This window comes from Taudactylus pleione, unplaced genomic scaffold, assembly GCF_031769625.1.
Source record: "Taudactylus pleione unplaced genomic scaffold, aTauple2 ptg000556l, whole genome shotgun sequence".
In the NCBI taxonomy this organism is placed as follows: domain Eukaryota; kingdom Metazoa; phylum Chordata; class Amphibia; order Anura; family Myobatrachidae; genus Taudactylus; species Taudactylus pleione.
This window is the reverse complement of record NW_028284958.1, coordinates 20,582,294-20,604,222: the sequence shown is the minus strand read 5'-3', so window position 1 is coordinate 20,604,222 and position 21,929 is coordinate 20,582,294. Positions and strand designations below refer to the sequence as shown.

At 44.9% G+C, this 21,929-nt stretch overlaps 1 protein-coding gene across 2 annotated transcripts in view; it reads left to right on the top strand.

Moving 5' to 3' along the window:
* CILP (cartilage intermediate layer protein) overlaps positions 1–21,929 on the top strand; it is a 66,663-nt gene that overhangs the window by 12,983 nt on the left and 31,751 nt on the right. For both annotated transcript variants that reach the window (XM_088452739.1, XM_088452740.1), the window contains exon 2: positions 18,557–18,683. In XM_088452739.1, coding sequence (XP_088308865.1) covers positions 18,617–18,683 — 67 coding nt within the window. In that variant the 5' untranslated portion in view covers positions 18,557–18,616. The remainder of the gene's footprint in view (positions 1–18,556; positions 18,684–21,929) is intronic.

The window sequence follows — 21,929 nt, the reverse complement described above, 5'->3', positions numbered from 1 at the left end:
TACCACACCACAAGTACTGCAATCACTGCAGGCTGAAATACAACCAAGTGACGTGTACAATGACGCTTCATTGCTAATTACGCACACCAATAAAACTCTGTTTTGACGCCCAGACACGCTGCGTTTGCAGCACCACTCCCCCGTTCACAAGCACCTTCCTCTGTTACCACCCACAAACGGCACATTCTGTCACTCAAAGTAGCGTCCAGTCTGTGTACTACGAGCGCACGATTCCCGGATGCAGTGACTGGTTTGCGCATGTGTACTTTGACGCATACGCATGTGCAAACGTGCGATAATTGCCCATAGTGTGCGTTTGCAGCTTAGTGAACAGGTCTGAATCAGGCCCTATGCTCCTGACAAAGGTGCCAGAATGCACGGAAACACGTTGAGCTTTTACCAGACTTTAACTCAAGAGAAGACACTTGCTACTAACCACAATACAGAGCTACAGCACTAATTCATCCAGCTGTCTATACTGCCAGACACACCCAGTACTAGCTCCATACAGACACCTATTGCCTAATGGCTGAGGAGAAACTGCTTCAGTCCCATTCAGAGTACGGGCAGCAATCACCATGCTCCCGGAGATTGTGGGCCTGATTCAGACCCGCTCGCAAGCGCTATGCACTCGCAAGCGGGTCAATGGTGGAGCATTGTGCATGCGCGGCGTGCGCAAGCCCCAGAGCGAGTGAGAAATGTACTCGTTCCGGGGCTCGCTACAAACGGGGCAGCTGTCAATGTTGATCGACAGCTCGCCCCGTTTTGTAGACAGTGTGGCGCGCGACCATCGCGACCATCACCTGGCCAAACAAGCGGCCGCCCTGATTTAGAGTGAGTGCTCGCTTTTTGCGAGCGGCTCTGAATCAGGCCCTGTGCACGGGACAATAACTGCAGCTAGACTATCGCGATAAGGGCCTGATCAGACCCGCTCGCTAGATGCGGACGCTCGCTAGATGCGTATGCAAATTCAGCTAAGTGAAGTCAAGGCAGGCAATCACACGGCAAGGCATAAGCATACCCACTACGTCTTGGCGTGCAATCACTTTGTGTATGCAGACGCCCACTAGCCTGTCTTTAGCCGCCCACTAGCGAACATCATCTCCAGGAAGTATATACAGCCATCAGTACATCGGGTTCCATCGGAACTGACTGCAGCACTTGCGGTTGACTGTACCCTACCACAAGCACTGCGAGCACTTCAGTGTATAATTTAACGAGGTGACATGTACTATGACGCTGCCTGTTAATAATGCCCTCCTCTGAAACGACGTTAAGATGCTCAGGCACGCCTGCGTTCGCACCTCCACTCCCCCGTTTCCAGTGGCCTGCTCCTGATACCACCCACAAATGGCTTGACCTGTCACTCATTCAGCTGGGCTGTCTCTGCTGGGCGAGTAAGGGCATCCCGATCGCTCGGACTAGTTCGCGCACGTGCACAGCGATGCATGCACAATTGCATAACATCGGCCAGGAACGAGCGAGCGGCTGCTTGCAAACGGGTCTGAATCAGGCCCTAAGTGCGGAGGGCGCTCAGTATCCAAAATGCCGCCGGAACATCACTGCTTAATATTGCCATCATTACCATTTTGAACACAGGGCCTGATTCAGACCCGGTCGCAAGCACTGAGTGCTCGCAACCGGGTCGATGGTGGCCCACAACGCATGCGCACGACGGAGCTGGCTCCGTCGTGCGCATGCGCGAGACCCGGCTAGCGACAGGCCATCCAAAGGGGGCGAGCTGTCGATGTTGAGTGACAGCTCACCCCCTTTGGTGGGCGGGCCAGGGGGGTTGGCTGCCCAAACTGAGGCGTTTGGGGGCGGCCCCACTGACATCACAAGTGATGTCAGTGGAGAGCTTCCGGCTCTGTTAGAGTCAAAAGCTTTCTGGGGCTTGCGATGAACGAGACCCTACCACAAGGGTCTCATCGCAAGCCCGATGGTTGCAATGGTCTTGACCATCGCGACCATCATCATGGCCGCTCGCTATAGCTGTGGGTGGTCACCCACAGCTATGCGAGCGGCCAAGAGGCCGCTCCAAAAAAAAAAAAAAAGCCCGGCCCTGATTCAGAGCGAGCGGCTCTGAATCAGGCCCACAGTGCCTGTAGCAGTAAGTACTATTGGCTGTCTATGCATATAAAATATGATGCTGCAACTTTTTCTAACCCTAACATGAGCATACTCTGAAACCATTCATTGACACGATCATACAAAGACAAAATCAGCTGCACTGTCTCCTCTGCAGTGTGTGTTAGTTATTTATTCATATCCTATTTTGGACTTTATGAGCATTTTATTTCTCATCATGAATATTACTTACCTTTAAGCCTCTAAGTGGGATTTCTGTAACAAGATTATTTTAATGTTTTCTATGTGTAACAAAATGCATTTTTTACACTAATAAATTAAAATTAAACTGTTTTAAAATTCTGTCAGACTATGTGGTGATGAAAGCATCTTTTAAACACATTTTTGTTTACTTTCTTGCTATTTCAATAAAAAAATACACTTTTTTTTCTCCATATTGGTTAGTTTGTCTTTGTCAGGAAAAACAGACAATCTAGTACTTTTTTCTGCAAATTTCAAAGCCTTTTTGTTGGTACTGCATAAATAATGCATAAATAATTACTGTTATTGATGTTGTATATATCCAGCCTAAAAGTGCCAAAATAGGCTCAGCGGCAAAAGCATTAACCTCTGGTCAGTGAAAACCTCTGGTCAGTGAAAACCTCTGGTCAGTGAAAACCTCTGGTCAGTGAAAACCTCTGGTCAGTGAAAACTTCCCACAAGTAAACTCTGGATAGCAGCATTTCAAACTTCAATTTTCACTACTGACAATTGTGATAATGCAGTTTAATTATTGCTAGTTTAAGCTCTTAGCTGCCAGTCATTTTCCTTACTTTGCTCCCTTTGAAAAACAGTGGTGATTTACTCATATACACTGTGCAAATTTCATTGGATGATTGATTGTATTCTTCTGTTTTATTGTGTCTGGGCCCATAACATGTTGCAGAATATGCTACTTTGTACAAGCATCAACATGCAGGGAAGGTTGTGGTACAACTTTACAGTGACCAGAACAGGTAAAACCTCAAAACAAAACATGGAGGATTAAGATCAAGATTGTAAAAGAGAGTACACTATAACAACAAAGATAAACTACAACAGAGACAACTTAACATACTGAATCACCTACTGTCCCTGCAGTACATTTTGTCAATCAATATTCAGTCTGCAGCTTTTGCTATACATTCAAAAAGGAAAGAACTACAGGTGAGGAAGAAAAGGAAACAATGAAGCAAATATGTTCACCAATAAGACAAGCAGCATTGTTTGTATTATAAATGTAAAATATCTACAGTGTAATTACTATAAGTTTTCTCATGATGTGTTTGATATTTTCTGTTTGAGATTCGATGGAATGGATTAGTTGTCTTTTAAGCAATTACCTTGAGGCTGACATAACTGTAATTTAAATGAAGTCTATTTATTTACTAAATGATTAGATTTATTCTTCCACTGTACTCCGTGATGCCCCATTGCTGCACCTACAGTAGCTACTAGATATATAACAATAATAATTTTATTTATATAGTGCTTTTCTTCAATAGAACTGAAGGCACTTAACAGATATTATGAACTAAATACAGAGGTTTACATTTTAAAAAAATACAGAAACCATGAATTTAGTGCAGATGTTTAGATTTGCATGAAATACAGAGACTATGAATATAATACAAAGGTGTGGCAGACATTTTGGGTCATCAATTCCAAGGAGTATTCATGCTACTCATAAAGGAACCAGGGGACGCAGCCATTTTAGGTGCACTATATAGGATTACACTTGGCAGAATAGACAAGGCCTGGAATTGATATACATACTGGGGGAAGATACAAATACTGGGTGAGATCCTTGCAAAATAATCAGAAGCATGCATTGTTCATTGTACACAACAGAGTACCAGACGAGGCAGCCATTGGTGTATGTGTATGTATCTGCATGTGCGATAAGCAATATCTGGAAATAAGACACAGTGACTAACAAAATACACACTGCGTAAATAGTTCAATGGGTTGTTCATCTTGCCCATAAAAGCACCAGACGAGGCTGCCATCTAGGGTGCACTACATAGGTTGCAGTGTACAGGATGCCCAATTCATAGAAGTGTAACATAAAGTGAGAATATAACAGAAAAGAAAAAGAAGACTAGGTTGAAGTGAGGAGAGATACTGGGTGTGGGATTGGGAAGAAGGTGGGCAGCAGTCAGTATACTGCACATAGTTGTACAAGGTAAAATGGATTAGTAACATACTGTAGATGCCATACTTCAAACTGTGTGGAGACAGGGGCCCTGATTCAGAGCCGGACGCTCTGACAGAGCGCTCGCTCTGAATCAGGGCTGGGCTTTTTCTTTTTCAGAACGGCCTCCTGGCCACTCGCATGGCTGTGGGTGACCACCCACAGCTATAGCGAGCGGCCATGATGATGGTCACGATGGTCAAGATCATCGCGACCATCGGGCTTGCGAAGAGACCCTTGTGGTAGGGTCTTGTTGCCGCAAGCCCCAGAGAGCTGTCAGCCGAATCTGGGGCCGGCCCCAGATTCCGAAGAGTAAGTGTACTTTCCTGGAAAAATCCAAGTACAACTTCCTATCATTTTAGCACCACTCCTTTAAATGAACGTTTCTACTTGTCACATACTGCCTACTTTAGCCTCAATTCCGAATTACATTACACATAAGAATGAGGGGAGATCACCACTGGTTTTATTACATATGGTAATTGAGTGTGTGCTGAACTTTTTGTTACATTGTTGGAGGCTACTTAGAAACCTGCTTCTTTGCCAAAGTGTAGCATGGCTGTACAAACGTGTCTCATTAGCTACAGACCCAAAGACCAGCAGCTCTAGGCACCAGTTCCATAGCAGAGCACAAATGAGCCCTGTATCGGCTCCTCAGCCCCCTCGCCCACTCCAATTGCACATATGATGTCATGACATCAGGAAGAGGGGCTGGGACCATTAAAACTGACTGCGGGCCAAGTTATGGTGGCTCCCCAGGCTGCAGGGTTATGTTCCAGACACTCTGCAAACCAAATACAGGTGCCACCAGGGCAGTGATGATGCCGCTCTCGTGTACGTTCCACTGCTTTATCTCATTACAATAATATTAATTTGCAAAATTAAATCTCCATACTTCACTCAGTACTCCCTTACTCCACCAAATTCCTCCCCACTGTCTGTGTAAACTTCAGCTCCTATGCAAACATGGCCATCTTCCTCTGCAAACCAATGCACAAGATATCTACAGCGGATCCAAGACTCTTTGCATAGTAACTTGTCCATTTTGCACTTCGGACATGATCTCCATAGGGTCTAGAAGCAATTTACAGTGTATTTTATACCATAAACCTGGTTATGGATGTATTATATTAGCGACAACCAGAGCAGAAGCCCATGGCTGTAAGTGAACTTTGCAATTCAAACTCATTAGTGAAAGTGTGGCCTTGGCAAGAAATGAAATGAACACGGGGTGACATTTTGGTGTACAATCCAAGGAAGTTTCAAGCAGGGCCGTAGCTAGAGTGGTGCGCCGGTGCCGCCGCACAGAGCGCCACTGTCCCAAGGGAGGAGCCGGCCGCCCACCACAATCTGACATGACACATGCCAGCAGCCTGGCCCCTGCAATTCATTCTGCCCCCTCAAGATTATCAGGTCAGGAGCCACAGTATATACATGTCGCCGGCCGCAAAACAATCGCGGACCAGCGGACAATCAAAAACAAGCGGTGGCCTTTCAAATTTGGTACCAGCCGCTAGCCAATCATGGCTTGCGGACCAGCACCCAATCAGAAGCAGCCACACAGCTGCTACTTATTGGCTGCCGGTCCGCACCGCGATTGGTTTAAACTGCTGCCACATCTGCCCTCATACCCTGGCGCTGGGAGTCAATACTTTGTCCCAGCGCCGATGAAAGATTTGTCCCTGCTTAGTGCTGCCGAGCCGCCGCAGAGAGCCCAATGCCAGCGGGAAGTGGAGGAGAAGCAGCTGGTCTTGGCAAGATGTGCCCTTGCTTTGTGTTCATCTGCCCACGGAGAGTCCATTGCCAGCCAGGTGGACTGGGAAGGGGAGAAGCAGCCTATCAGCGTGAACAACAAACATGAACTGAGAGGTACTGGGGGTGAGGTGCAGGGGGTGAGAGGGAAGAAGGTAGTGTTAGGTCCAGGGAGTGTTAGAGAAAAGTAAACTATGAGGTGCAGGGGGGTAGGGGTGGGAGAGGGATGTAGGTAGTGAGAGGTGTAGGGGGGGAGAGAGGGAAGCAGGGGCTAATTCTCATGAGGAGGTATCCCAGAAGAAAAAGTAGATGGAGTTTCTGCTAGTGATTTTTTTCTAGGTAGTCAGTTGAAGTTGGGGGGGGGGGGGGGCGTCAATGCTCTCTCTCGCACAGGGCACCAAAATGTCTAGTTACGGCTCTGGTTTCAGGTATCTATGCAACTAGTAGAGAGTTTGCTGTATCTTTGGGGACTATTTATCATTACTAAAAAAAATGATGGATGTAATTAGGTTTAGAACTCGCATGGAGTTCTACCCAATTACCGGAGGAATTAATTATTCCTCCTCTCCATAAGTATCTATTCCGAAAAGCTGTCATTTTTACGATGACAGCTATTCAGAAAATAGATACTTTTCCCTATCTCGAAAAAAACAGATGACCTCGGCGCTAATATAGCTCCTCAACGTCACTGAAATTATTCAATTATATAACCAAATTTAAGGAGAAAAAGACTCTAATTATTATACCAGCTGCAACTCCATAATTATAGGGGGGGTGTACACCCAAAAGAAGACAAAATACAAATGACAAGTTAGGACTGCGCTTGTCTATTGAAACAAGGTTGTGAAATGGCAGAAAATCAAATAGCAGTCAGGTTTCCCAATAATAATTAAATTAATTACATATAAAAAATAAAAATACACATTAGCACTTCAATATACTGTATACTATTAGGAATATCGCTGATAATTATAATTCACAGATGAAAAAAAATTTGATCTATATTAAAATTCAATATATACTTTGAAAAAATGTCCCTGAAGAACGCATATTAACGGAATAAAGTTAGTGTTTTCCTTTGATAGCAAAGCACATAATGTTCATCAATGTGTTAATAATGCTCCACTTAAATTTGCGTCAATAAGGTAATCCGTGACAGATGTTTTGTAGAAATCACATATGGTCTATCAGTCTCAAAAGAAGAAAAAGACTATAATTATTTTTACTAAAATAAAGTGAAAAGGGGTGTTTTCACACCCTTTTCACATTATTTTAGTTTCACCTAAAGTTACTACAGGGCAATTGGAGTAGAACTCGTAAAATTCTACTCCAACCCCTAAGTATCACTTATTTTAGTAATCAGATCGCACTTCCCATAATTGTTATTGGAAATGTGATCTGACCAAAGTCACTAAAAATAAATTGCGAAAAAATACCGGGGAAAGCCCTGTGATAATGCCACCTTGAGGTGGCGTTATCCAGGGTCTCCCCCGGTTACCGGACTCCTGCGCCGCTATAACGTGCAGAGCAGAGACCGGAGCCGGCCCCAGTGATCAGATGTGTGGTCTAAACAGACCACATGCTGAATCACCGTAAAAAATAGTAAAAAAAAAAATTAACTTACCTGAGTCCAGGGACCGGAGTTCGGGGCTCCGGTAATGTCCTCCCTCCGGTCAGCTGGTCTCCCATACTGCAGCGCGGGCCGGTCATCAGGTGACAGGGTCCCACTGCAGAATGGGATGTCAGCTGACCGGAGCAATGGAGGACATCACCGGAGCCCGGATCATGCAGGTAAGTGCAATTAAGGGAGGGGGGGGTCGCAGGTGGTCCGTGATTGTGGAGGGTGGGGCTTAGCGCTGGGGGGGGTAGCAGCAGCAGCCAGTTGGCGCATGAGCGGGCACTTGTCACAGTATTTTTTGCAAAAATACTGTGATAAGGCTGCGGAGGGGATTCGCAGAGACAGAGTTTTCTCGCAAGTTCTGTCCCTGCAAGGGATTTTTAGTAAATCCCTGTGATATTTCCTGAATTCGTAATGCAAATTCACTCGGTAATATCACACTACAATCTGCATTACAAATGCAGATTGTAGTAAATAGAGCCCCATAGGAGTAGTAAATGGATAGCTCATAACGTGTCACAATTTCCGAACACACTGGTTCACCTGGTCAAACGGAGTTACTCTGGATGATTGCCTGAGTCGGGTAGCCCTGCTTCAGCAGTCTTGTTCAGCTCCCGTATGCTCCAGCTTTATCCAGCCATATAAGTCCACCAGGATCAGTTGCATACACAGTATTGTTATCGTGTGTGCTTGCCGTAACACCTCCGTTAGGTTAGCAGTGACAAAACACCCCAGTGTCTTCGTCACAAATAAAGGTGCTGCCAATATGTGGGTCCACTGACGCATTTCGCCCTGGCATATAAGGGCTTTATCAAAGACCATTTTTGATTTTTACAAAACATCTCTCACGGATTACCTTATTGATGCAAATTTAAGTGAGGCATTATTAACACTGAGGAACATTATGTGCTTTGCTATCAAAGGAAAACCCTAACTTTATTCCGTTAATATGTATTCCTAAGGGACATTTTTTCAAAGTATATATTGAATTTTAATATAGATCAAAATTTTTTGATCTGTGAATTATAATTAATTATCAGCGATATTCCTAATAGTATATATTGAAATGCTAATGTTGCGTATTTTTATTTTTTATATGTGATTAAATTAATTATTATTGGGAAACCCGACTGCTATTTGATTTTCTGCCATTTCACAACCTGGTTTCAATAGACAAGCGCAGTCCTAACTTTTCCCTATCTGCTCTAACTTACCGCAGCTATGCTGAATATACACCGTTACGTTCACAAAAGCGGTGCATGCGCAGCACTGATTACAGCTGTGGTAATTCTGTGTCCATCCACCCCCCCACTCCCCCTACCTGGCCGCCTGTCATAGGCTGCAGTCGCGGACCCCGACCTCCCCCCAGGTCTACAGCGGACAGTATGGCCAGGCAGAGGGGGCAGGCTGAGGATATTTATTTTTTTTACTTTACTGTGTTCTGCTGGGAGAACACAGTCTGTGTCAGAGCATCAGCCGGAGCTGGAGGAGGGACCAGGGAGTGACGGAGGGAGCCAAGGAGGACCTGCTCACGCTGAAAGCAGGTAAGTATAACCCGCTATACACCACCTGAGAGTGGCGTATAGTAACACCATCAAATTCTGAAAATACATAATTTTCGGAATTTGATGAATAGCCTAATTTCTACAGCCCTGTACTAATGTACTAATGTATGGGGAGTGTGGAAATTAACGCAGACGGACTTAACCAGGAGATATCAGTGATATCTCCTGTGTTAAGTGTGTTAATGAATACTAAAAAAAACAGTAATTAATGAAAATGTCCTTAAAACCATTATTTTAGTGTTGATAAATAGGCCCCTATGTCACTAGTGTATAGTATTATCCAATCTATGCCACTAGTGTATAGTATTATTATTCCATCTGTGCCACCTATAGTATATAAAGCATGTCTTACCTATATTATTAGTTAGTATGTATGTTTTTTATTTTAAATGTTAGTGCGGGAGCCGTGAGCCAGAGCAAGGTGCGTCTTGCAGCGGAGGGTGAGTGCAGCTGGTACTGCCCCCAAGGCATTCCTACCTTTATGAAGACACTGGCTGCTGTGCCTTCCTTACAGCCCAGCGCCCAGTTACCATCCAGAAATGCCCATTTCATGGATAGTGGGCTCCATCGATGCACAAAGCGATCTCCGTCCGCGTGCAGATACCCGATTCATCACAAAAGCAAATTTCTTTCTTTGTCGCATGCGCAGTTTGCTGAAATTTGTGAGATCCGTGCATTTTGTGACTTGTGTTTGACTCAGAACCAGGTCCCTAATGTGGGAAGCTAAAATGGATATTGCTTAAGCCACTGTCAGTAAGCCAGTTATCAAGATCAAATGTGACACATCCTCATTACAAGTTGGCAGTCATTTCTAGTGGCTGTATTTATACTACAACAATGCCAAGGATACTAATGGCACGTGGGGCAGTCTGTCAGGAGTGTACAGTTATCCTGCTGTATTCAGATAGGATTACACACATATTTTCATTGGAAGAAACGCAGGCAACTGATCTTGGACTTATGCCTAAAGGATGCAGGAAAGAACCACAAATAAGCACTCTAGACAGCGAGACATTGCTCTTAAATCACTTCTTTCTACCAGCTGAATGAATCCAGAGTTATACAGATTCTCAGTGATATAAATAGCTTTACTGTCCAACGAAACCTTGCAGCTTGTGAGACAGGGAATTCTCTGGCTTGTTGCTTTAGATTAGAATGGCAAGGACGGCATTTCCTTACTACTGATGGATAAGGCAACCTGTGTTCTCATGACACCCTGACGGTGCGATATGCAGCTTGCGATGCGACTTGCGATCCGACAGCCGAAATATCGGGCGGTCCCCACACGCAGAGCGACCGGGTGAGTGACCGCTCGATATGCCAGCACCCCCCTCCCCCACTGCTACAGCTACCTGCTCCTTCCCTATGGGAAGGAGTCCCGGGTCTTGAATAGGGATCCTTTTGGATCCCTCCTCCCCTGTACAGCCCTTCCGCCGGACGTCAGGGCTCTTGTGCGCATGCATGACCTGTAAGGAGCAGTGAAACCGCTCGCTAGGGCAGCTGATTTTCGAATCAGCTGTCTCAGTGCCGGAGCAATGATGAATTGTGTTAATTAACGGGGTCCGTTCGGACCTCGATAATTAACATCTTGAATAGGCCCCTAAATGAAAGACCTCTTGCTCCAGAATTAGATTTGATAACTTTTTAAGATAAGGACTACAACATTTTTTGTTAATAACAGATGATACCTTTTCTACTGGGAGAACTGAAAGTGAGAGAATCTACGTGTGGCTCTTGGAGACATCAATTAAATTAGACACAATTAGACATTGATTATTAAAACTTAGGGCAGTGTTGGCTAACCTTGACACTCCAGCTGTTGTGGAACTATATATCCCAGCATGCCCTGCCACAGTTTTAGCATGCCCTAATAGCAAAACTGTAGCAGTGCATGCTGGGTTATGTAGTTCCATAACAGCTGGAGTGTCAAGGTTAGCCAACACTGACTTAGGGCCTGGTTTAGCAATGGACACAATCGCAAAGCCGCACTCAAGCAGCTTTGCAATTCCGTCCTTGCTAAATGGTACTGCACCAGGAGGCGTCATGCTTATCTGCTTATGATTACGCAGGACCCATCTGCACAGGGGCAGAACAGGTCTTCCGCATGCGCAGTTTCCCGATAATCAGGAATCTGCGTTCAGCAGTGCATTTGCATGCACTGCTGAATGAGGCCCTTAGTAGATTCTATTAAAAAATTAGCTTGGACAGATAGGAGATGGCTTTTTATTATCTAGATGTTATGAATACATTTTATGACATCATAGTGTGTGAAGAAAGAAGAGGTGTGATGGTGAGACACCTCCTCCTGACACGTTTGCATTATTTCGGAGGAGATTACCTGACACATATGAAAAGCACCAGATGCATGGCTGCACCGCAGAATGCTCACTTACGGAATCTCTTGTACAGTTGGATATGTCAATTATTGTGCTATATATAAACAGAAAAATATGCCCTTCTTTGCGCTAACAGTTGCAGCACCACAAGGTGGGTCCTCTGTTAGAACGAACCCCAAATTAACCTACAATACAAAAATACCAGGGTGCGCTATAAATAACCTCTAGGAGTCCTTTTGACAGTTCGTAAATTAATGATTCGGAAAGTCTTTAGTGGGCTTGCAGTCAAGATGATTCTTGACCCAATAGACCGGATGGAGACTTTAACTCTTAGGAGATGTGTTCTTTCAACCAAAAGGACTTGATAACTTCATAGGTAATCCAAACGATATTCCAAACGAATCTGGATGGAACCCCTCACCAGATGTACACCCAAAAAACGGCCATATAGGCCAAACATTAATAAAAGGCCAATTGTCTTATCATAAATTTATTTTAAACGATTTGCAATTAAAAATATTGCTTACAGTAAGAAACTGAATCAAGATAGGACCTCGCCAACACCTCTTCGTGTTCAATCAATGGTGGGTCAAGGCCTTTATAATACCGCGCAACGCGTTTCGTCTGTTAGGGCTTCTTCAGGGGCAATCTAAAAAGGTCCTCTATGGTTTCTAAATAGGATATTTCCAACAGCTGATCTCTTAGACCAACCATAAATTACAAGAGATGATTCAGATCTTAATTATAATCCACAGCCAAGGATATCCAATATTACAACTGAATTCAAGCAAAAAAAAAAAAAATATATATATATATATATATATATATATATAATCACAATACTGATTGTGATATATGATTGCTGCGTGTAGACCCCTCCAGTTGAAAGTTATTTGCTCATCCGTGCTGCAGTCATATTATATCAGGTTATGTCATTAGCATACCTGTCATTTGGACAGGAGAATCTTCCCCATTGCATGCCTCCAACTGTCCTTACTTAAGGGCACTGTAGCATCCTCCCAGTTATGAGGTCTTTGGGCCTGAACTCAGCAGCTTACGCAATTGCAACCACGTACACAGATTGGCCGATTGTTCAGTACTGCGTATGCATCGCACTGCGATTACGCACACACATAGGAATCCATCGCAGAGTGAGTGACAGGCTGTGAGCGTTTGGGGGTGGTGACAGGGGAGTGGTCGGAGAAACGCAGGCGTGCCTGTCCGTTTGAACTCCGTTGCATGGGTGTGCATAAATTAGCCACTGCGATTGCATTTGTAGCTTGAGTACTCACTGCATGCGACGAGGTTTGCAATTTCTGAGACAGGTCAGACATGCTGTAATTGTGCGTGAGGGTCTGATGTTCTCCAATGTTACCGATGTATATGCCGTCCTGCGAGGTATTACGGATGTGAGAAAACAGTAGTTGGCATCTCTATGCTAGCTGAGCTATGGCAGGCATTAGCATATTTTCGCAGCTTCATTGTGTGCGATTATGCAGCTGTGATCCATACTGAAACAGGCCCCTTGTTACTCTTCAAGTATGGTTGGGGTGGAATACCCCCATCTAGTTTGATATACATTAAATGTTGCTTGTACTAGGAAAGGGATGTTTTTAGGGGAGGGAAGAGGATATTCGGGCAACATAACACTTTGGAGGAGCCAGACATGCCCCCAAGTCCTCAGTCAGTCATCCTTCTGGCCATTACTGCGGAAGAGATGGCCCGGGACAATAGATGGCGCAGCGGCACGGGGGACACATGGCACCCTGCCCCCCGGCCCAGCCTGCCACTGCCCCAAGGGAATGGCCATGCCTATTGTGATGTGAGTACAGCCATTTTGGCCATGTTCCAATTTAAAATTTTAAGCTGTTAGGTAGTATGACAAAGGTATAAATAAGTAAATAATAGAGGATACAATATTCTATGAAAAGTGTGACTCATTTATTAACAGCAATTGGTACTGTACATATGTAGAATAGGTAGAATGTCTCACCCAGACATTTCTGCAGGGTATTAAACTGACCAATTGGATTCAATTAACCTTGGATGCTAGAATTAATGTAGTAACACACACACACATGCTACATATCTCTGTTAATCATAGCCTCCAGATAGTATAATAGGATTCTGAAATCTTAAGGGTATGAAGTTCCTATTGTTTTTTTTTTTAATTGGTTATCCTGTCATTTCTAATGGTATGTAATATTTGCATGCAGAGTCACCTTGGTAAGAGAAGTTTCTACATTCCAAATTTTGGTATTTGCATACAATTCAAAAAGTGAAGTGAAGTAAAGTATCAGTTATTGCAAAACCCCTGAAATCGAACTAAGTTAGTCCTCATGGTGATCCGCAAGGGTTATGTTCAAAACAGCTATGTACTTGGCAGAAAATCATGGCAAAAGTACCAAAAAAATAAGTTCCTCTTAACAGATGTATTCTCAAAGATAGTACATATATAATCTAATGGACTCTCCAGATTAGCAGCCTTCATGTTGATTTACGGGGGTGTAATTTGCTGAGTTGAATATGAGCCAGCAGTTTATGGCTTTTTAAAACCCAAGGATTTACAGCTCCTGGACAAATCCTGGCCTGGGTGCTTCTTCCACTAGATATTATTCTATGGGCGTAGGCAGCAATTGACTTTATGGCCTTTCCAAGTTATCCAAGACATGGATGTAAACAGGTCGAAATATCAGAGAGAACCAGACTGTTACTGAGTACTAGAGACACCTGAAGACTGATGTAATGTCTCAAAGGACACTGTGGAGTTTGGATTCCGCCAGATAACCCATCATTAATAAATATATCTACATAAAGGAGCTGCTTCTTTATAAAGTCTTAGTGCTTGCATCTGCATTTTCTTTTTCCTGCATGGCACTACAGGTCTCAGCATGGTAGCACCTCCTGATATGTTTAAAGTTAGGGTCTGCAGTCCAAGCCCCCCTTCCTCTTTATAAACTCTATAAATTACATTGATGATCACTTAGGGTTCAATCCAATTATTTTGCCCCAGCACGTGGATTTCAGACGCAACGGCGTGTAAACGCCGGCAATGGCATCGAAACTCACGTACCCCGTAGCCCTATCTCATCACAGATCCATGGATTTTTGTATGCAGCCCTATGGGGCTGCAACGGTACCGTAAAAGAGGCATATAGCCACTATTACTCTCACCCGTGTGTAAGTCATGGGTAATTGAATTGACCCATGAGTGTCCTGTTTTTTTTGGCTATGAACTGCAATAATACGAACTGCAATAGTACATGGGCTGTCAGGGGAATTTAGGCCCTTATTCAGTCTGGATCACACGGCTGTGTTTGCACGCACCCTCTAGCTGCGAAAATATGCTAATGAATGCAACCACAGCACTAAACCAAGACACCCACCCAGTGTCGGACTGGGGCATGAAGGGCTTACCAGGGAAATGCAGTGATATGGGCTCCACAGAGGCTCGTCTAACCATTAGAAAGTGCATGGTCTGGACTCTGGACCCCTTTAAAAATATATATTTATACAGTAAATGCTGCTAGTGCATGCATGATACCAGATTAATAACACAATGCATTGTAGAAAAGACACCAGTATTTTGCAGTATAATGTAACATGTATAATTCAAGTGCACAGTCTGAAACCTGATCAGGCAGTGGGGCCCACCGGGGATTTCCCTTGTACCCCTATGGGCCAGTCCGACTCTGTGCCCATCACTGTATAAAGCCGCCCACTGCCCATGACATGCATCCGCAAGTCAGCAAAAACATCGGTAACATTGAGTAATATTGGAAAAATTTGCACAGTTGTGGTTGACCTGACCCTACCTCACAAACTGCTAAACTTCTTGTTGCCATTTAGACCTCTGCCAGCATATATAATCGCAGGGGCTTAATTATGCACGCCCCTGTAATGAAAACTCAAACGCAAGGCACGCCTGCATTCCGCATGCCTCATGTCAATCATTATGCTATTGGACTGCGTGCACACTGCGATCGCTTGCTGACCGGTTCGTGCATGTGCAATGCGATCCATAGGCATTCGCAGAGCACAGACAACATCCAGCTGTGTGCGAATGCAGCCGTGCGATCCAGGCTGAATAAGGCCCTTAATTTGGAGGTGGAAATGTGTAGTCTGCAACAGCTTCTATTCAGAGAATTCTGAAAGGAAAATGTGACTGCTTAGAACATGCTACCTAAACCATCTGTTGAATGCATTGATTCACCAGAGACCAAGAACAGTGTATTATTTTCTGATCTGCACTAAACCTGAGTAACACTTAGGCAAATCTTTGTCTCTGCAGAATGAATTAGAAATCTGATATGTTGAGGTCTGCTCGCGCTGTGCATCACTCCCGGATAGCACAGAGATCCGCTCATGCTGCACATCGCTACCGGCTGCTGCTGAGGTCTGGCTGTGCTGCTCCTGCCCCATCCAGTGTCCTGTCACTGAGCATGGAGATGGCTCTCCGCAGCCCCTTGCTCACAGAGTGTCTTTCCAGCATGATGGCACATAGGCTGCACGCCAGAGTTCCCTCCTAAACCACAGTATGGGCGCAGCTAGAGCTGGCTCTACCATTAGGCAGCTGCCTAGGGGCTCCAGGATCTGGGAGGTGCCACAGAGTCTGCTTATCAAAATATTAAGGATGTGTCTGAGAGAGACATTCTTGTTGTACTAAATGCAGGTGGCGATGCCTTCGCACTTTCACCTGATGGGTTTGAAAGTGGGTATTGGTGGCGGTGGTGTGGGGCGGCTCAGTAGGCTGCAGTTTTGCCTAGAGTGCCGAGAAACCTTGCACCAGCCCAGGGTGCAGCCATGTTGGCCTCTGTCACCTGACGCTCTTCCTCCACTCAGAGCGCTGCTCGCAGACCAGTTGATCGCAGCATCCAATCCCTGGTGATCCTCCCCTATAAATTCCATCTCAAACCGATCCAGTACCGCCATTCTTCAACATCGGTCCTAAATAGATTAAATTCATCAATTCATCAACATCAGACTCATATCAATTAAGTTCTTCATCAACATCGGGCCCAAACTAATTAAGTTCATCAATCATCAACATCGGATTCAAATCCATCAAGTTCTTCAATTCATCAACATTGGTCTCAAACCGGTTCAGTTCTTAATCCAGTATTATCGGTCCCAATACAATTCTGCCCATTCCTTCAGTATTATATATCCAGTACCATTCCAACCTGCTGTTCAATAAAGACATTCTATTCCTGTTCTTGCTTTCATCTACTGCTGTATCTCTATCTCCTCACATCAATACATGAGGAAGTCCTGGCTCAAGCCACCTAAGTTCCTTCACACCTCTCAAATCTCCTCTTCAGCCTCCGACGCCTGTTCCAACCCAAACCAACCCTCGGGGGTGACAGTTGGCAGTAAACCTACAGAACAGAGGAATGGATATCATCTCCTATACAGGATCGTAAAGAAAGGTGCCAATATGACAGTGCTGTACCAGGGCACTTTGGCTGAGCATGCGTCATGCCTTCATATAGCGAAGTTTCATACCTAGCCGATAAGTAGTTGATAATGGGATATAAATGCTGAGATTAAAAAGTAGAATGGAAATGCTCAGCTATTGTTGAAATAGAATACAATGTGGGCAGGGGCCTTGCTGACAATGAGGCCTGGTAAGCACCTTGTCTTCTGCTGTTATCCTTTGTTATATAGCCCCAAAACTAAAAAAGTGCCGTAATCATGTGTAAAAAGCCATTTCTGCATGGGTTGGCTTCATAAGTAGGCCCCCAACTTAAGTCAGTGTAATACTCTCTCTCATTATAGTAATCTCATAATCTTTTATTTTAGCACTGCGTAACCTTAAAATAGCGAATAAAAAAATAGTGTCTGATAGTCAGTTGTTCAAACAAGAGAATTGTATAGGAAATGAATTGTCTAAAGGGTAGCTTAAGGGGTTGCAACTGAGTCATGAGGGGACTTATCAAGCTTGGAGGGAGATAAAGTAAAAACTAATCAGCTCCTGACATTTTTCAAACACAGACTGTAAAATAACAGTTAAGAGTTGATTGGTTTGTACTTTATCTCTCTCCAAGCTTTGATACATCTCTCCCATAATATTTTAATATTACATTATAACAGTTTGCATTAAACTGTTATTAGAAAGTAATGCAATAATGTCATAATCATGAACATGTTCACAAATCAGGGCCTGATTCTGTGTCTAAAGTAATGTAATCCCAATCCTGGGCGTCTTAAGCAAACGGAATTTGAATGTAAATATACGCCTGTGTTCTGAGTCGTACTCATTTATACGGAATCGGTATGAATTACCGCCGGACGCAAGGTTCAAATCCCGACAGCGACTGGCTGACATCCCAAGGTAAGTATTAACTAACCTAATCTCCCCCCTTTAACCCTAACCCTCCTTAGGGGTGCTTAACCCTAACCTTCCTCCCAGTGCCTAACCCTAATCTCCCCTCTAAGTGCCTAAACCTAACCCCCCCTTCCCCGCTGCCTAAACCTAAGTCCCCCGGGGGGGTGCCTAACTAAGTCCCCCCCGGGGGTGCCTAATCCTAACCCTCCCTTCCCCTAGCCTAACCCTAACCTTCCGGGGGGCTACCTAACCCTAAGTCCCCCCTGGGAGCTCTAAATCTAACCCTCCCCCCCGTGGCTGTCCGCAGCGGCGCCCGGCATCACTTTGATCGGGATGCTGGGCTCCTGGCGTCGGTAAAATGACAGGCATCTAGATTTAGACACCTGTCATTTAATCCTTGCCGAGATAAAGCAGTCGGAAGCCGGCTGTCGGGATTAGGTCCACCGGCTTCCCGACTGCATACCATTTATACGATCATATTTCCACCACTCAAGAGCAGCTGTCAACACTATCAAGAGCACTAACACTTACCCCATCCATACTAGGTACAGAAGATACGATTGAGTATGGCATGCACTTGTATGCTTCTTAGAATCAGGTCAGCATGGTGTCTCCTTGCAATACATGGTAAAGGATGTTGTGATAATGTTTTCGCAGGTGTTTTGGCATCCGGGACTTAGGACCAGTGTAATTCAGGAGAGAACACCCCAGGGGAAGATGAGACCTGGCTTACTTACTTGTCTGCTGTTCTTGGAGGTGGCCTGTGTGTCTGCACAAGGACAAGGTTTGTATTGATATGATATTATGGGATGTACTCTTACTCTGGCACCAGGAGAGGAAATTATCTGCACCAGTTACAGAGGTCTCCAATAAATCAAGAATAAGGAACGTATATTCCAGATTTGCCTACTGTCACTGAGGAAATATTATCAGGCACAATTGTGGATTCCCCCTCATTTGCAGCTGTCTGTGATTAATCAGAACTAAATGTTTCTCTGACGCCCGTTAACTGAATGTAGATAAATAGACAAGTGGAAATGATATTTCCATCTGTTAGTAACTATGACCCATGGAAGGCCACAGCAGTTATACTGTAGATTGTGTACTATGTTTAAATATGATTAATCCAAAATTGTAAGTATAGCAATTCTAGGCTTAGATGACTAGATATAATTGCTGTGTAATTGAATGGTTATATATTTACACTCAATAGAAGTAATCACAAGATTCCAACAGAGACAGTGCTACGTATTATGGGCCTTATACAGCTATGGATGGAATTGCAAAGCTGCTGCTGTGGAACATGGGCCGGCTAAGGTGACCCATGGGGTCATGCAGCCGGCCGCAGCAGATAAGAGGAAGAAGCTTCTTCCCTCCCCACAAAGGCGGCGACACACTTCCGTTTCAGGAAACAGTGGACATCACCGACCCCTCCCCGCCAACAATCGGCAGCAGACTGTCAATCACTGATCACAGCCTGCTGCCAGTCTCCGTGCGGGATCGTAGACCCGTTCTGCACATGCACAGAACGGGTCATGCTCCTGCGTAGGCTCCCACACTGCTGAATAAGGCCCTATGTACTAAGCCTTGGAGAGAGATAAAGTGGATGGATATAAAGTACCAACCAATCAGCTCCAAACTGTCATTTTTCAAACACAGCCTGTAAAGTGGCAGTTAGGAGTTGATTGGTTGGTACTTTATCTCTGTCCACTTTATCTCTCACCAAGGCTAAGTACATACTAGTGTAGTCTAAATATAGCTATATGAATGGTGGAATTTATCCACTCTTGAAATTGCCTTAAAACAACATTTTTATTATATATAAAATCACATAAAACAATAATTTGATAAAATCAAAACATAAAATGTTAAAGTTCAAAATGCAGGAAATACCACATAGGCAAATCTCTTATATATCATGTAAAACTGCACTATACAGTAATTAGCTGCCAGCGTAGAATCACCAGTACGGCTAATAATTAGGAAGAAGTCCCAAAATAACATAAGTCCAGCCAATTATGGCCAGATGCTGAACTGAATGTGTGCCTGTTTGTGGAGCATGCTTTCACACTGTGCAATCTCTGGAACTGTGCAAGCAGGAGCAGAAGTTAACCTAGAATAGGGGCAAGCAAGGGCGTAAGTTCATACCAGATGCACGGGGGCAGAATTTGTTGAAATTTGTGAATTCACAATCAACATTCCATCATCACACATACACCCCCCTCGTTCACCACCATCACCAGAAGCATCCAGACACCCCCGCACTCACTAACTGCAACACCCAGACATCCCTCCTCATATACAACCAACACACCATGCAGCACCCAGACACCCCCTCCAAAACTACTAACACTCCAGCAGACATCACACCCTCATTCACAACCAACACCCAGACATTACACCCTCACTCATACACAGCCAACACCCCAGCAGCAACCAGATACCCCCTCATACACAACTAACACCACAGCAGTAACCAGCCCCCCTATACATAACCAAAACTACAAAAGTACACAAACACCTCTCCCTCATTCACAACCTGTTGAAATGGAGTGCACTACTGCGCTGCCTCCATGATGTTCATTTAGGGAAGCATCTTCCTTTACCAAGATGGCTGCCGTTTGGTCTTCTGTGCATGTTCCACATAGCTCCAGACAGACCCTGTAATTTACCCAAATATACATCCTGCAAAGGCACACCGAGTGCTTGTATATGCATCACTACCTACATACATCACTGGTTGTATGTTCAGCTCAAGCTCTGCTCCATCCAGAATACTGTGTGCATAACTGCATATATAGTAACTGTGAGTACGGTTGTACAAACATACTGCTACACAATAAACCAAACTCCTGAGCTGTTTAGTGCATCTGATGAATCCGCTTGTTTATACTATTTACTCTGCATACCACTGCCAAAAACACACATACAGTATCAACATATCCAACACCCCAGCAGCATCCAGACTCCTCCCTAATACACAACCAATACCCCAGCAGCACACACTGATACTCCTCCCTCATTCATAACCAACATCCCAGCAGCCCCCAGGCACCCCCCCCAATCATTCATAACGAACACCCCAGCAGCACCCAGGCACCACCACAAATCATTCACAACCAACATCCCAGCAGCATCCAAACACCCCCCATACACAACCAACACCCCAGCAGCATCCAACCCCCCCATACACAACCAACACCCCAGCAGCACACACTGACACCCCTCCCTCAATCAAAACCAACACCCCATAGCACCCAGGCACCACCTCCAATCATTCATAAAGAACACCACAGCAGCACCTAGGCACCCCCCCAATCATTCATAACTAACACCCCAGCAGCACCCAGACACCCCCCCATACACAACCAACACCCCAGCAGCATACACTGACACCCCTCCCTCATTCAAAACCAACACCCCAGCAGCACCCAGGCACCATCCCCAGTCATTCACAACCAACACCCCAGCAGGCCTCAGACACCACCCTGCTCATTCACAACCAACACACAAGCAGCACCCAGATACCTCTCAAGCTGACGGCACTCAAAAGTTATAATACCCCCTCCTTCCAGTGTCAGCCCCACTCACTGACTATTGCAGAACAGTTACAAGGTTTTGAGTTTGGCTATGTGGGTTGCACTGCTTTGTGTTCCCACAGTAAGATCAGGGGAAGTTCAAACAGTTCAAACTCCCACCACGTGTATGATGGGGTTTGGTACGGGATCCCGGTACACTCAATAGCAGCGCTCAGAATCCCAATGCCGGAATTCCGCTTCGTTTGATATAACGACACCTGTAGGTAAGTACTCTAACCCTACTTCTAACTCTACAGCTAAACCCACCCCTCCACAGCCTAAACCTAGCCCTTCCCTCCTGCAAATTAAACCTAACTCCCCGGCCCCCCCGCAGCTTAAATCTCCCCCCCGCCCCGCTGCCTAACCCTAACCCTCCCCCTAGTGTGGTCGGGATTCCGGTGCCGGCATTCTGAGTGCCAGCATCCTGGACGTCGGGATGCCAACAACATCCG